At 33.6% G+C, this 15756-nt stretch overlaps 3 protein-coding genes across 3 annotated transcripts; all 3 read right to left on the reverse strand.

Moving 5' to 3' along the window:
- Positions 1 to 1125: 1125 nt before the first annotated feature.
- Positions 1126 to 4217, reverse strand: LOC116005908 (receptor-like protein 43). Its single transcript, XM_031246140.1, has 2 exons — positions 1786 to 4217; positions 1126 to 1300 (listed from the first exon to the last, which is right to left on the reverse strand). Exons 1-2 carry the CDS (start codon positions 4215 to 4217, stop codon positions 1126 to 1128), a joined length of 2607 nt encoding a protein of 868 aa, XP_031102000.1.
- A 3664-nt stretch (positions 4218 to 7881) lies between these two features.
- Positions 7882 to 10790, reverse strand: LOC116007548 (receptor-like protein 9DC3). The gene is made up of 2 exons (XM_031248258.1): positions 10603 to 10790; positions 7882 to 9369 (listed from the first exon to the last, which is right to left on the reverse strand). The coding sequence occupies exon 2, from the start codon at positions 9143 to 9145 to the stop codon at positions 8036 to 8038; it is 1110 nt and encodes a 369-aa protein (XP_031104118.1). The 5' UTR covers positions 9146 to 9369; positions 10603 to 10790; the 3' UTR covers positions 7882 to 8035.
- On the reverse strand, positions 9294 to 10858 carry LOC116005909 (probable leucine-rich repeat receptor-like protein kinase At1g35710). Its single transcript, XM_031246142.1, has 2 exons — positions 9442 to 10858; positions 9294 to 9334 (listed from the first exon to the last, which is right to left on the reverse strand). The coding sequence occupies exons 1-2, from the start codon at positions 10856 to 10858 to the stop codon at positions 9294 to 9296; spliced, it is 1458 nt and encodes a 485-aa protein (XP_031102002.1).
- Positions 10859 to 15756: the final 4898 nt, after the last annotated feature.

Raw genomic sequence — 15756 nt, forward strand, 5'->3', positions numbered from 1 at the left:
GGTACAACAGTGGAAGCTGGAACACTTAGGAGATTCCATCCAGCCCACTGCGAATGAAATACGAGAGAGTAATATAAAGCAGAGAGAACAATACAAGTAGAGAATATAATATGTTATAAGATCTTATATCTCGTAAATAATTTCTTTTAAGTTTAATTTGCCATAAAAATTGGCAAAATCTTTAGGCCAAATCCTTCCTAGGTAGTTATTCATTAAAGGTTTATTCTTTGATTTTTTGATGTAATTGTCAGTTTTATTTTGTCCAGGAATAAGTAAGTAAACTTTTACTAGTCCCATGCATGCATACACTATAATGCTACTTTTGTTTCGTTTTTTTTTTTTTTTATGACCATATTTATTTTTAATATTTGAAATATTTATGTTTACTTTCGTTCAGGTTTGTTTTTATTAAATTCGTTGATAGGGATATATGTTAAAAATTAAATAACTATAATATATAATATAATAACTATAAATTTTTATTGACCTGGCAATTATAGATACAACTTTTTAACACGATATAAAATCGAACACAAAAATAACGAGTTAGCTCATGCATGAGTAGTTTCCCAGAAATGAGATAGATTGGGAATTTGGAACCTGTTGCCTTAGCCAATGCATGAGCATTCAGGTTCGTTGATCTCCTAATGTGAAAATAAAAGATTGATTAAAAGTAGAGAGATGAAACTATAACATTGCATGATGATGAAGAAGTTTGTATAGGATAAGTCTTTGTGCCTTTGGATTAAAACAGAAACTGCATTGGCACAATCTGATTGTAGTATGGCTGTGGCGAGACTGTGATTCTTTAGCCATGAGAGTGCCTCACGACATGCCATATATAATCTCTGCCATGTGAGGGTCCAGAGCTCCAACAAGTTTTCCATTTATAGTTGCTACGAAGGTGCCTTGCGGAGACAACAACACCACACAGAAAACTAGGCTTCTGCTTCTGTTTGTATTTCACGTATGATAGGGGATTTGTTATGCCAAAGAAGTAGATTTCGCCCATGCCAGATGGAGTACAATTTGAAGGCTGTCGCAGTTAAATCCTTCTTTTCTACTGAGGTAAATAACTTGTGCACCCATTCACTCAGAGAGGCTGGGGTTTGTGGCAAAGAGCGGTCAAGGGAGCAGACCAGACTTAGCAATACCACGACAATTAAGTAAGGTGTGCACATCTGTTTCCTCCTCTTCGCCACAAATTAAACACAATGGATCCACCTCTACGCCTCTCGACCGAAGTTTCACTCTGGTAGGGAGAATACCTTTCGCAGCTTGCCACATGAAGTTCTTCAACCTGGGAGGCAGGTCCAGGTTCCACAGTATATTCCATGATCTGAAGGGACTAGAAGAACCATGTGCTTCATTTTAACGTGTTGTGTCCTTGTTTAGCTTTATCGTGTCTGTGCCCGTAAAAAAACTCCTATACACGAATTGCGGGGTCTACATTTTCACTAATAATTTAAAGTTTTGATTCAAATAAAATAGATAATTACATATTTTAACATGACATAAAAAGCAAACAAAAAATTCATGTAGTTTTTTCTTTGTATGAAATGTTATATGAGCTTATTAGCGTTTTAGTTGATTGGTTTGACGCCTTGTAATTAATAGATCAACAGAAATTTAACTACACATTACAATTACACAACTATGAGTCTATGACAAGAAAATGATAACATCAAAACCAATAAAAGGTACAATAATGAAAATCACAACCATACAATAAGAGAAACATATTGCTCTCCAAGATTATTGAGCTATTAGCGCCCAAGTACTAACCTTATAAACCATCGTGGTTTTCCATACTTAAACATGAAATATCCTAGAGCAATACCAAATGGCATGCCGCAACTATATCCAACAACAACACTTTGCCAACCAAATCCAATCCAAAAACTTTGCGAATCCTCTGTGTCTGATGATGCATGCCCTTCACCTTTGTCTTGGCATTGTAAAGTTAATGGAAATCCACATAGAGCCGCGTTTCCCAAATAGGAATCGTTGCTAAATGTGTCGAACTGAGGGCCATTAGGTATATGACCAGAAAGATGATTATAAGAAAGATTGAATTTTGAAAGAAATGTCAACGATCTTGCAAGTTCTTCTGGAATCTCACCCACTAGTTTGTTTGATGAGAGATCGAGTATCTGAAGATTAGTTAGATTTCCCAGTGATGATGGAATATAACCAGCAAGCTGATTGTGTGATAGATTGAGATTCACAATAAAATGAAGCTTTCCTAAAGATCTTGGAATCTCACCATTAAAGTTGTTGTTGGATAAATCAAGGCTTGTGTAGAGATCATAGTGTGGCAGTGGAACCTCATTCCCTTTCCACACTAGGCTTATTAATAAATCACTCCTATTATTCCACCCTGGGCCTGTTAAGAAATCATTTCCTTTCAACACTAAGCTTGACACATCATTATATTCTAATATTTCACCATTATTTTTATGCTTCATGGCTTCAAAATTCTCCATATAATGTCTTGGCAAAGGACCTGTGAACTCATTGTGTGAAATGTCAAATATATACAACTTTGGGAACGGGAATCTAGTATTAGAAGTATTGCATATTTCACCGTGGAACTGATTAGATCTCAAGACAAGAACACGCAATTCGCGAAGAGCATCTGACCAGCATGGGAACGTATCAACTATCTTGTTGTTCCCGAGATTTAGAATTTCGAGAAAGTTGCAATTTTTCAAGCTTTGAGGCAATGGTCCTTCTAAGTGATTGCCCTTCAAATTGAAATACAACAAGTTATTTCTTTTTGTCCATGTTTCTGGAATAGTTCCCTGAAGTTGATTATCAGCAAAATTTATAACCTCAAGTTTCCGACTGAAATTCCCTAAACACTGAGGTAGTGGACCATGCAAATTGTTGTTAGATAAATCAAGAAATCTCAAGGAACTCAAACCGCACAACCCTAACTCTATTCCAGAAATTAAACTGGAATTTGTTATTTGATTTGTGGCATTCCCAAGTTTCAGAGTTTGAGGTATGGTGCCATGAAGCTGGTTTTGAGAAACTAGCAAAGTTCTCAAAGCTTTCAATTTTCCTAGACATTGTGGAATTGGACCTCCCAAACTGTTGTTGGATAAAATTAACCCTTCAAGGGAGTGGAGGTTGCACAGTACTCTAGGAATATTTCCTTGCAGCATGTTGGAGCGGAGAAAAAGATATCTTAATGATGTTACATTCCCCAGACATTGCGGGATTTGACCTCCCAAACTATTGTTGGATAATGAGACACCTTCAAGAGAGTTAAGATTGCACAGCGTTGCTGGAATACCGCCTCGTAAGATATTGGAATTGAGAGAAAGATATCTTAGTGAGGTTATATTTCCCAAGCACTGTGGAATTACGCCATCCAAACTATTTTCGTACAAGTCAATAACTTCAAGATGGTTAAGGTTACAAACCGTTCCAGGAATATTTCCTTGCAACATGTTGCGACCGAGATCAAGGAGCCTTAGTGAACTTAGATTTCCAATTGTAGGAGGAATTGAATGGAAGAAATGGGTTTCACCCAGTTTAATTACTTCAATACGAGATAGTTTGAATAGATTTGATGGCAATGGTCCTTGGAATTGATTCCTCCCACAATTGAAATACTGAAGCCTACTCAAATTGGAGAAAATTTCTTCTGGAATTTGGCCAGTCAAAGAATTTGAATATAGGGAGAGTAATTGGAGGTGTTGAAGGTGTCTTATTTGGGAGGGAATAGTACCATTGAGATTGTTAACCGCAAGGTTCAAGAACTCGAGCTTTGTTAACCTTCCAATCTCGGTTGGTATAGCATTTACAAAATGGTTCCAACCGAGGTCCAAGTTAACTAGCAGAGAGAGATTAGCAATAGCGTATGGAATTGAGCCAGTAAAGGTGTTGTTATAGAGGCTAAAACGGGTGAGGTTTGGAAATGAAATGAAATCAAAGCTTTTAAGTGTACCTGAGAGGTTTAAATTTTCCAGCTTTATCTCATTAACAGCTCCAGCATTGGTGCAATTGATGCCTGTCCAGTTCCAGCAAATGTTGTCAAGGTTTGCAATGGACCATGAACGAAGAAAATCATCGGTATTGGATAAGGTGTTCTTCCACTCCACAAGGGCTCTTCCCTGTGTTCTTTCTGATGATGTTGTCTCCCAAGGTAGTGTAAAGAGAAGAATAATATGAAGAAGAAAACAGATTGTTCTTGGCGAAGAGGTCATAATTATCTTTGTAGTTTCTTGTTAGACGATAGTGTTGTTGTTTGGGGGTGGTTTCAATAGCAATTTATACAAGTGGGAGTGGATGATTACTAGCAATTGTTATACCATTGGCCAATTTCATGCATACTCTGATTCAAAATAATATCCAAATATAATAAGTTATGTAATTACTATCCTACTACAATTAACATATTATGTACCTGTTGGTGATTAATAAAGTATGTATCTATTACAACAATTATGTACTTGTTACAATTACTACAATTAACATATTATGTTCACCAACTACTATGTAGTGTGATTAAACCTCTGTTTTCATTATAAATGGATGATCTTAGAAAAATATAGAACATATACTACCATATAAAAAATTATAAGTGTTTCAAAAAACATATTATATATCTAAATGTCGTTTTAAACCAGGGCCTATAATATATATAAAATGGATCTTGGTCCATATATGATATATAATTTGCCTGATTACTATTTATTAGCTAGTTATCATTAATATATGAATTCAGTCCTGCCGGCCTTGACCATTTCAACACTTCAAGTCAATGCCTCTTGCAGGCCGGGCACCGTAAATGAAATACGAAAGAGCAATACATGCTGAAAGTATATATATAATTCTGCCATAAAAAAATGGCAAGTCTTTGGGTGAATCCTTATACCATGGACTAGGCTTTACACTACATTGTGGACCCTGGTTCATGTGTATGCATTTTGTGTTGTGACATTTTGTGTCTTGTGTTATGAAATTCTGTACATTAAGAGTATGAATTCTGTAGTTGGAACAAATTAGTAATTCTGTATTATGTTATGACTTTTATGTCTTGTGTTGTGAAATTCTGTGCCTATGAACAAAAATTATGTACTAAATCAGATTTGAAAAATACGTAAATATATAAACATGTTTATGTGTCTTGTGTTACGACTTTTTGTGTTTTGTGTTATTGAATATTTTGTACTTGGAACAAATTAGTAATTTTGTGTTATGTTATGGATTTTTATGTCTTGTGTAGTGAAATTCTGTGCCTATGAACAAAAATTATGTACTAAATCAGATTTGAAAAATACATAAACTGAGACTTGAACCCACTCCCTTCTTCATAAGAGTGTAAACCAGATGCCACTAGACCACAAAGTCTTTGGCCCTTGGTCCTTGATATACATGGCCTCTTTTGGGAATAATTCTACTTAGCTTTTTTTTTTTTTTTTTTTTTTTTTTTTTAAATCGAAATTGGTCCTTAACTTTTCTTTTGAGTACTACTGACTCTGTTACAATGTAGTATCTGTTCATAGCTACTTTCTCGAACCCACTCCCATCCAAGTGAGAGTGTAAACTGAGTGCCACTAGACCACAAGGTCTTTGGCCTTAGCTATTAGTTTTCTCATTCATATTGTATCTTTTTTCCTGATGTAATTGCGTTTTTATTTTGTTATACTTTGATAGAAATCAAACATTTACTACTTGTCTCCACGTGCAATGCCACTTTTCTTTTACCAGTTATAAATTAGAGTTGCATATAATATATAAATATAGATGGGAGGATAAGTAGATGATGTGATTAGATAGTTAATTTCGTGTTCTTGCTTACTATATACCATTTTAGAATTGACTGAGCTGTTGCTTGAACTAAACTCTTCTTGATAGTGATTACATATAAAGTTATATGTGTTGTATTTAGAAAAAAAATTAAAAATAAGAAAAATCTATTATTCCGATACTTTATTGGATTGAAAAAAACATGAAAAATAGTTTTTTAGATGATAACAAAAATAGTTTTTCATGTAAACCATATATTTTGAAAGCAAATAAAAGAGCTTCAGGTTCCTAAACTTCCTTATTTATTTGAACTGGCAATCTATGCACCTAGATGTATTATAGATTTGTTTACGTACCATGGTTTAATAACAAGGTAGTTTCGGTTTCAAAAAAAAAAAAAGTGTGAATCCGATTGTGATATGATGAACATTTGAATGCTACAGTCTAAAAAAAGTGCCAATTGGCAGCATGCTTTACATAGAATGTAGTATTATACTCATTTTGGCTTTTACTTAAAACAGCCTCAACATTTGACTGGACTAATAATTAATCCAATACAAAATTTACATAATTCATGATTTTTCTAATTCAATACAAGTCCACAGCTTGTTCAACAAAAATTAAAATTGGATAATAAATAATTTCAGTAAAATTTCATTAATTGAATCAAACACATAAAGTGAGATAGAAGAAGTATATATATATATTAACAACTTTCATAGTCATCTTCAACTAAAAAAATTTGTGAATCCTTCAAATCCAGTGTTTGCCCTTGAGTCTTATCTTGGAATATAATTGTAACGCTAGTGGTAATCCAGATAAAGTAACATTTTCCAAAAAGGACCTGTTGCTAAATGTGTCAAATTGTGAGCTATGAGATATAAGACTAGAAAGATGAGTATAAGAAAGATTTAGTACGGCTAAAAATATCAATGATCTTAAAAGTTGTACTAGAATCTTACTAGTTTGTTTGATGACAGATCAAGTACGTGCTTCAAAAATGACCAAATTTTTCAGTGATGATGGGATATAGCCTGGCCCGTGAGCTAGTTGTGTGATAGATTAAAGAACTAGATATCGATGAAATGAAGTCTTCCTAAAGATTTTGGCATGAGTTTTCACCATAGAAGTAGTTATTGGGATAAATCAATAGATTATAATGTACCACTAGAAGCTCCATCCTTTCCACATTAGGCTTATTGAAGCTTCAGAAGATGACAACTTTTCATTATCAATTGCGCACTACATGGCTTCAAAGTTCTGCGTATAATACCTTGGCAAAAGAGCAATTAACTCATTGAGTGAGATATCAAATATTTGGAGCTTTGCGAATGGAAGCGTAGTATTAGAAGTACATATTTTACCATAAAAATGATTAAATCTCAATACAAGAACACACAAATCAAGAAGAGTATCCAACGATTGAGGGAACGGACCATGAACTTATTTTAGTTAATTAATTAATTAATTGATTCATCATCATATATTTAGGCTAAGTAACAATCACAGTTAATACTAGTACTCGTAGTCCCTGTGGGATATGACACTCTGCTCGTTACTCAACCTTACCTTCTATAATCAGAAACAATATATAGGTTCACTTGCCTAGTTGTTTTTGTATAGTTGCAATATTTCTAGTATCACATTTCTATTAATAAGGGTAGAGTAAAAAAATAAAATATTATGTGTAGTAGTCATATTGGTGGATTTATACATCATATGAATAATAGTGGTGATGCTAAGATAAGTAGATATAGATGGTGATAGAGTATGTAGGTGGTGGTAAATATATATATCGATAGGTGGTTGTTAGCAGATTGATAAGTGAAGTTTGTACGTAATAATAATAGTGATTATAGATGAAGTTACGTACACGGCTAACAAATACTAAATGAAATAAAATACTTAGGTACATTCTGGATTTTCTAATTTATTGTTTAGTTTTCATTATATTGTTTTTCCCCTGTCAGTTGAATTCATTTTCATTATATTACCACACGAAAACCATTCATCAGCTAAAGAAATCTATATAATAACAACTTTCATATACATCTTTACATATAAAAGTAATGATGTAATTTGTTCCATTTCAAGTAAATTGAGAAGAATTACATGAAACCCCACAAACTACAATCACACAACAGTACAACAGAAAAAAGCAACAAAAACCACAAACATATAATAATAAGAGATAGAGATACTATATTGCATCAAGATTGCTGAATTAATTGCTTCTTATGACCGATCTTTCTTGATAATTGCACTTCCACTTTTAGTCCCCAAGTATTAACCTTACAAGCCATCGAGGTTTTCCATGCTTAAACATGAGATATCCTAGGGCAATACCAAAAGGTGCACAAGAGAAGTATCCCACAACAACACTTTGCCAGCCAAATCCAACTCGGGAATTTTGTGAATCCTTCACATTTGGCGCTTCCCCTCCGCCCTTGCCTTGGCATTGTAACGTTAGTGGTAATCCACATAAAGCAGCATTTCCCAAATAGGAATCGTTGCTAAATGTTTCAAATTGTTGGCCTTTAGGTATAGGACCAGAAAGATAATTATAAGAAAGATTCAGTACAGCGAGAAATGTCAGTGATCTTGGAAGTTGTTTTGGAATCTCACCCACTAGTTTATTTGACGACAGATCGAGTGCCTCAAGAAAGGTTAAATTCCCCAGTGATGATGGAATGTTGCCGGTGAGCTGGTTGTGTGATAAATTGAGAAACCTGATGAGACGAAGCCATCCTAAAGATTTTGGAATTTCACCATGGAAGTAGTTATTGGATAAATCAAGAAATGTGCAACTATTATAATGTACCACTAGAAGCTCCACCCTTTTCCACACTAGGCTTATTGAAGCTTCAAAAGAATACAACTTTTCATTATCAATTTCACGCTGCATGGCTTCAAAGTTTTCCATATAATATCTTGGCAAAGGACCAGTGAACTCATTGTCTGAGACATCAAATATGTGCAACTTTGTGAATGGAAGTGTAGTATTAGAAGTACATATTTCTCCATAAAAATGATTAGATCTCAGTACAAGAACGCGCAAATTACGAAGAGTATCCAACCAATAAGGGAATGAATCATGTAACTTGTTGTTCCCAAGATCTAAAAATTTAAGAGATGTACAATTTACCAAGCCTAGTGGTAGTGACCCGTCCAAGTTATTGCCATTCAAATTGAAATACTCCAATAAGTTGCTTCCCTTTGTGCATATTCCTGAGATACTTCCCTCAAATAGATTTCTTGCTAAATTTATAACCCTAAGATCACTGCTGAAGTTCTCTAAACACGGAGGTAATGGACCGTGCAAATGGTTGTCAGAGAGATCAAGAAACTGCAGGGAACTCAAATTGCACAACCATGCATCCATTCCATAAGTCAAACTGGAATTTATTGTTTGATTTGTGCCAATTCTAATTGTTGGAGTTGGAGTTATGGTTCCTTGAAGGTGGCTTTGGGAAACACTTAGAGTTGTCAACTTTTTCAATTTTCCCAGGCACGGAGGAATTGGGCTTGGGCTATCCAAATTGTTGTTGGATAAAAGTATCACTTCGAGTGACTGCTGAAGATTGCATAGTGATTCTGGAATACCTCCTTTCAGCCAGTTGGAGTGGAGAGAAAGATATTTTAGTGAGGTTATATTTCCCATGCACAAAGGAATCATACCTTCCAACATATTGTTTGCTAAATTAAGACCCTCGAGGGAATGGAGGTTGCATAGCGATCTAGGAATATTTTCTTGCAACATTTTGGATTGGAGATAAAGATATCTCAATGATGTTACATTCCCTAGACATTGAGGAATAGGACCACCCAAAATATTGTTAGATAAATCAAGATTCTGAAGTGAATGAAGTTTGCAAAGTGCTCCCGGAATATTTTCATGCAACTGCATGTTGGACTTGAGATAAAGAAATTTGAGAGAGGTTACATTTCCCAGGCATTGAGGAACCATGCCACTCAAACAGTTGCTAGATAAATCCAAATTCCAAAGGGAGCGAAATTTGCAAAGTGTTTTAGGAATATTTCCTTGCAACTTATTGGAGGAAAGAGAAAGATATCCCAATGAGGTTAAATTTCCTAGACACTGAGGAATCAATCCACTCAAAGTATTGTTAGATAAATTAAGGCCTTGAAGGACATAGAGTTTGCAGAGTGTTTCCGGGATATTTCCTTGCAACATATTGGAGTAGAGATAAAGATATTTCAGTGTGGTTATATCTCCCAGACATTGAGGAACCAACCCACTCAAAGTATTCCAAGATAAATCGAGATTCTCAAGAGAGTGAACTTTGCAAATTGTTTTAGAAATATTTCCTTGCAAAGTGTTGTTGCTGAGAAAAAGAAATCTCAATGAGGTTAAATTTCCCAAACATGGAGGAATCACACCACTCAAAGTATTTTTGGACAAATCAATACCTTCAAGCAAGTAAAGTTTGCAAAGTATTCCCAGAATATTTCCTTCCAACATGATGTTGGCGGAGAGATAAAAATATCTCAAAGAGGTTATATTTTCCAGACACTGAGGAATCTGACCACTCAAATTATTTGTAGATAAATAGAGATTCTCAAGGGAATGAAGTTTGCAAAGTGTGTCGGGAATATTTCCTTGCAACATGTTGGAATACAAATAGAGAGAACTAAGTGAAGTTAGATTTCCAATTGTTGAAGGTATTGAACCATACAAATGGTTTTCACCTAGGTTCAAGACCCTAAGGTTTGTTAACAATTCAATCTCTCTTGGAATTGATCCAGTGAAGCTGTTGTTATCGAGGCTAAACCTGGTGATATTAGGAAACGAAACAAAATCAAAGCTTTCGAGTGTACCTGAAAGGTTGAAATTGTCCAACGTTATCTCGGAAACAACTCCAACATTGTTGCAGTTGATGCCTGTCCAGTTCCAACAAATGTTGTCAAGATTAACAATGGACCATGAATGAAGAACATGGATATTGGATAAAGTGTTCTTCCACTTGAGAAGAGCTCTTCCCTCTCTTCTTTCTGATGTTTCTGTGGTCTCCAAAGAAAGAGAAAAGAGAAGAAGAATATGAATAACAAAACACAGAATTTGAGAAGTGGCCATCACTATATATATTTAATTTCTAACTTCTTGGATGTTGTTGTTTGTGATGGGGTGGTGTGATCAATACCGTAGCCTATTTATATAAGAAGCACAGGCTGTATCACTAGTCAGCAATTAGAAGTCTTCTGAAAATTCAAATCTGAGTTATTAATGGGTTAGAAAATAGGAAGATAAATCCTTAATTGGACGAGAAGTCTTCTGAAAATTCAAATTTGAGTTATTAATGGGTTAGAAAATAGGAAGATAAATTCTTAATTGGACCGATCAAGATTAATATATAGTGGTAAAAGAGATTAACTGTAAAAAGAAAAAATAAAGAATTTTATGTAAATAAAAGAAAATGATTTTTTTTTAAGGTTATGTGAAAGTGAAACTATTTTTTTAGGGTGGAGAGAGAATTGCATTCATGTAGCTAGAGTAAATAGTGATTAATTACGAATTTGGTGATTTGGTTGTAGGGTTCACTTTTGAAAGTGAGATAGGATTTCATCCGCGCAAATAGCTTAATGTGCAAGAGAATACATTTTGTGGGCAACCCTAGCCGAATTCATTGATGAGATGATGTTTTATATTGATTTTTTCGGTTTGAACCGATTGAATATGGACAAACTATGCTAGATAAAATAAATTTTGAACCGGGATTAATATAAAAATTTTTATTTGGAGAATTTTAAAATTTTAGTTTTTTAAAAAAATAAAGAAAACTACAAAATAATAAATAAAATCAAGTAAATAACAAATTTTATGTATCTAGGGTTAAGTGAGATGAAGCACTTATGTAAAAAAATAATGATTGATATGATCTATTCATTTTGATTGATCAATGATTGAGACGGGTCTGGTCAAGATGCAAATATAACACTTATATGCACAAATATCATACTTATATGCTCAAATGTAATACTAATCAGGAATAAAATTTTTGTTACTTATTAGGGTAAATATAATACATGTAAGGGAAAATACAATACTTTTACATTTCGATTTAAAGTATTACATTTTTCCTGAAAAGTATTATATTTGCCCTTATAAGTGAGAGGCACTTGTCAACATGACTTATTATGAAAAATGTATTACTTTTTCTCTTATAAGTAACAAAAATTGTATTTTTTATTAGTGTTATATTTGAGCATATAAGTGTGAGATTTGTACATATAAGTATGACATTTGCATGGTGCTTTGACCCGACCCGACCCGTCTCACGAATAAGGATCCGTGAGACGGTCTCACACAAGTGTGACCCTATTCATTAACATATTATTAGAAAGTCAAAATTACTTTATATTTCTCACACGAGTCATCAGGCTAACTTGTTCATTCCAAAGTCAAGCCAAAATCTCCCAAAACGTTTTCTGATGTGAGAGGAGCAGGGGCAGATTCCCAAGTTTTTTTTTTTTTTTTTTTCTTCAATGGAGGCGAAAAATTAAAACAAATGAGATATTTTTAAAATAAAAATGAAACACTTAGAGACCGAGCCATAAATATTATTGATTAGGGATGAAAAATCAAAATATATCAAAATGAAATAAAAAAATATTCAAAGCATAATATGAAACATAATAAATTAGATAAAACAATTCAAATAGAAATCACATTATAAATCACTCATCTCACTATTAATATTAAAAAAGGAAAAAAATCACTATGCCACAAATAAACAATACAATTATAATTACCATGATTTACATCATCCCAGATGCTTTGTCGGGTCGGGGCGTGTTGGCCATTGAGATTGAGGATTCAACCTTTTAGGAAGAGAAGAATACAATTAGAATTAGAAATTAATATGATAAATCACAATTATAATGTTACTATTTAATATATATAAAAAAAAAGGCCAAAAAAACATTTAAGACACTAACCATAATAATATAGTTTACTATCTAAGCTAGCTCATTCTTTGAAAAATATTTGTGTATATTTAATACTTATAAATGTTATATATATATATATATATATATATATATATATATATAAAGGGTGGGGTGGGATGGGGTGTGGATGGGAGGGGAGAAAACTGTCCCATTGCCCCCTCTGGATCCGCCTCTGGTGAGCAATAAAAGATGATAGTTCATACAATAATAAGGGAAATTGTTCAAAATTGATGAATTGCGTCATTTGACTGGTGCTTTTAATTATTGCATTTAAACTTTTTGAGTAATGAAGAAATTCGTAATCACTATTCAAAATATGTATTAAATAAATTTTACTAAAATTGTTCATAACTAACTAATTAATTAAAACCAAAAAAATCAATAAACATATTACTCTTGTAAAGTCAAACTCTTAACATTATAACTAATAAATTCGCTCACCAATTTAGTTAGGTTGCCCTGTATTTCAAGTTTCGGTCCTCCGGTAATAGACCGGCACTGGCATTATGACTAGTCATCCATAAAACAAGAAGACTTCTGAAATTTCAAAGTTGACCAATTAATGGGTTAGAAAATAATAAGATAAATACTTGGACCTTTACCTTCTTTCTTTTTCATCACTTGTCCTGGCCATGAAGGAAAACCATAAACATTGTATAAGCTATTCAACGATTGGATAACGTCTCCGATGAATACGGGCAATATCTAATCTCTTTCTCTTTCTGTCCTTTTCTTCATAGTAGTGAGAAGACCGCTATATTAAAAATTCAAACGTGAATTAGATCAGACTAGTTACAAGATAATAATAAGAAAATACTAGATATAGGTAAGATTGAATATAATTTCTCCCTCCATACTTTTAATTTCTTTATAAGTAATCTGCCAATGATAAACTTCATTCTGGGCGACGAAGATGACAAAGATAGAGCGCCTCTTTACCTAGGTGGGAGGCTTTCATCTGATAAACCGGTCAAACCTTTCAATGATCTTAGACTGGGTGTGTTTTGTCAGATTGAAATATTGTCAATGCGCAAGAGATTGAAGACCCAGATGATGTGCAAGACTTCTCATTCAAAGTCAGTCTTGTTAGTTTATGTTTGGCCAGATCAATATTGGCTTTAAAGAAGCTACAAGTTCCTTCAAGGATCCCAGCTTCCGAGTGGTGGAACAACAATCTGCGAACTAAGTTTTCCGTAGCATAGTTAGGACAATTGTTTCTATGTCAGATTGTAAGGAATGGATTACTATTCTATCTAATCTTATTGTAATCGTTTCACCTTGTGCTTTAATGAAATAGCTCGTTTATCCTTCAAAAAAATCTGCCAATGACTTTGTGGTCAAGTAGCATGAAGTAACTCTCATAAATGGAAGGTCATGAATTTGAATTGATTGAGAAAGTATATATAAACGGATACTACAATTTAATAGAGCCAATAGTACTTAAAAAAATCATTATAACATTTAAAAAATTGTTATGATAAAATTCTAACTTGAGTTAGATTGAGCATAACATATAATAATAATAACAATAATAAGAAAATAATGGATATAGATGATATTGAATCTCTCTCTCTTTCTATTTCTATACTTTTCGTTACTATATAAGATGACCGTCATATTAAAATTCTAACTTATCTAATATGTTGGTCTACAAGATAAAAGAAAATAAAATTTTGATAAAATCACAATTGCGCATGTCATCTTTTTGAAATAAGTTAATATGATTTTGGGCTTCTTATACAATTAGCAATTGTTATGTCATGGACCTATTTTGCAATCGTTATACCCTGCACCACGGTGCACATAGCAACGTGCACCACATACGTAAAACGACGTCGTTTCGGTGTTAGTAGACGTGGGCGCGAATGACTCAGGGAATTCATTATCTATAATACACATAATCATTATCTATAATACATAGAACGTTTGCCTAGAATACACAGAATGTTTGTCCAGAATACACAGAATATTGACACAAAATACACAGATGTTAGTGGACGCGAATGACTCTAGGGAATTCATTATCTATAATACACATAATCATTATATAGAATACACAGAAGGTTTGTCTAGAATACACAGAATGTTTGCCCATAATACACAGAATATTGATGTCCATAATACACAGAACTCATCCTCCTAACATTCGAATGCACAAACACATCACAACTTGTGTTAATAACATGAATACACATAATATTTACACAAAATACACAGAACTCATCCTCCTAAACATTCGAATGCACAAACACATCACAACATGTGTTACTAACATGAAATCACAACATGTGTTACTAACATGAATACACATAACGGTTGCCTATAATACACAGAACGGTTGCCTAGAATACACAGAATGATTGTTTGGAATACACAGAATAATTGTCTGGAATACACAGAATATTAACATAAATACAGAGAACGGCCGAAACGGGAAATACGGACGATTAGTTCACAATGCTCAAAACGATGTCGTTTAGGTACGTATTGTTATGTCATGGACCTATTTTGAAATAAGTTAATATGATTTTGGGCTTCTTATACAATTAGCAATTGTTATGTTATGGACCTGGGTCTACCTTTTCACAATTTTAAATTATGCCAACACACAGGAGTCAAGCTTTTTTAGGCTCATTTTAGAATTTGATTTGCACCCCTGCGTGCGAGAGAAACAATTCACTAAGCCTTAAAAATGCTCTTGTATAAATAGTGGTGCAAACCCACTTCCCAAACCAATGTGGGACAAAGGCTTACTTAAAGCTTTCCCACAATTTTTCCAACTCAAATGGGTCAACTTTGAGAACCAATTTCTCATTCACCTATTATCCGTTTTGTGCGTACTGTATATCAATATCTTCGTCTCACTATGAAGAACACGAATCCACTTTGACCCGATCGAAATTGAAAGTGGACCCCATATATATTTGTATCACAAAATAGCCACTAAAAAATTGCCATTTTATGCTATTTTTCCAACAGAATATACTCTTTTTTTTTTTTTTTGAAAAGAACAGAATATACTCT

This window comes from Ipomoea triloba, chromosome 15 (genome assembly GCF_003576645.1).
Source record: "Ipomoea triloba cultivar NCNSP0323 chromosome 15, ASM357664v1".
Classification (NCBI taxonomy): Eukaryota; Viridiplantae; Streptophyta; class Magnoliopsida; order Solanales; family Convolvulaceae; genus Ipomoea; species Ipomoea triloba.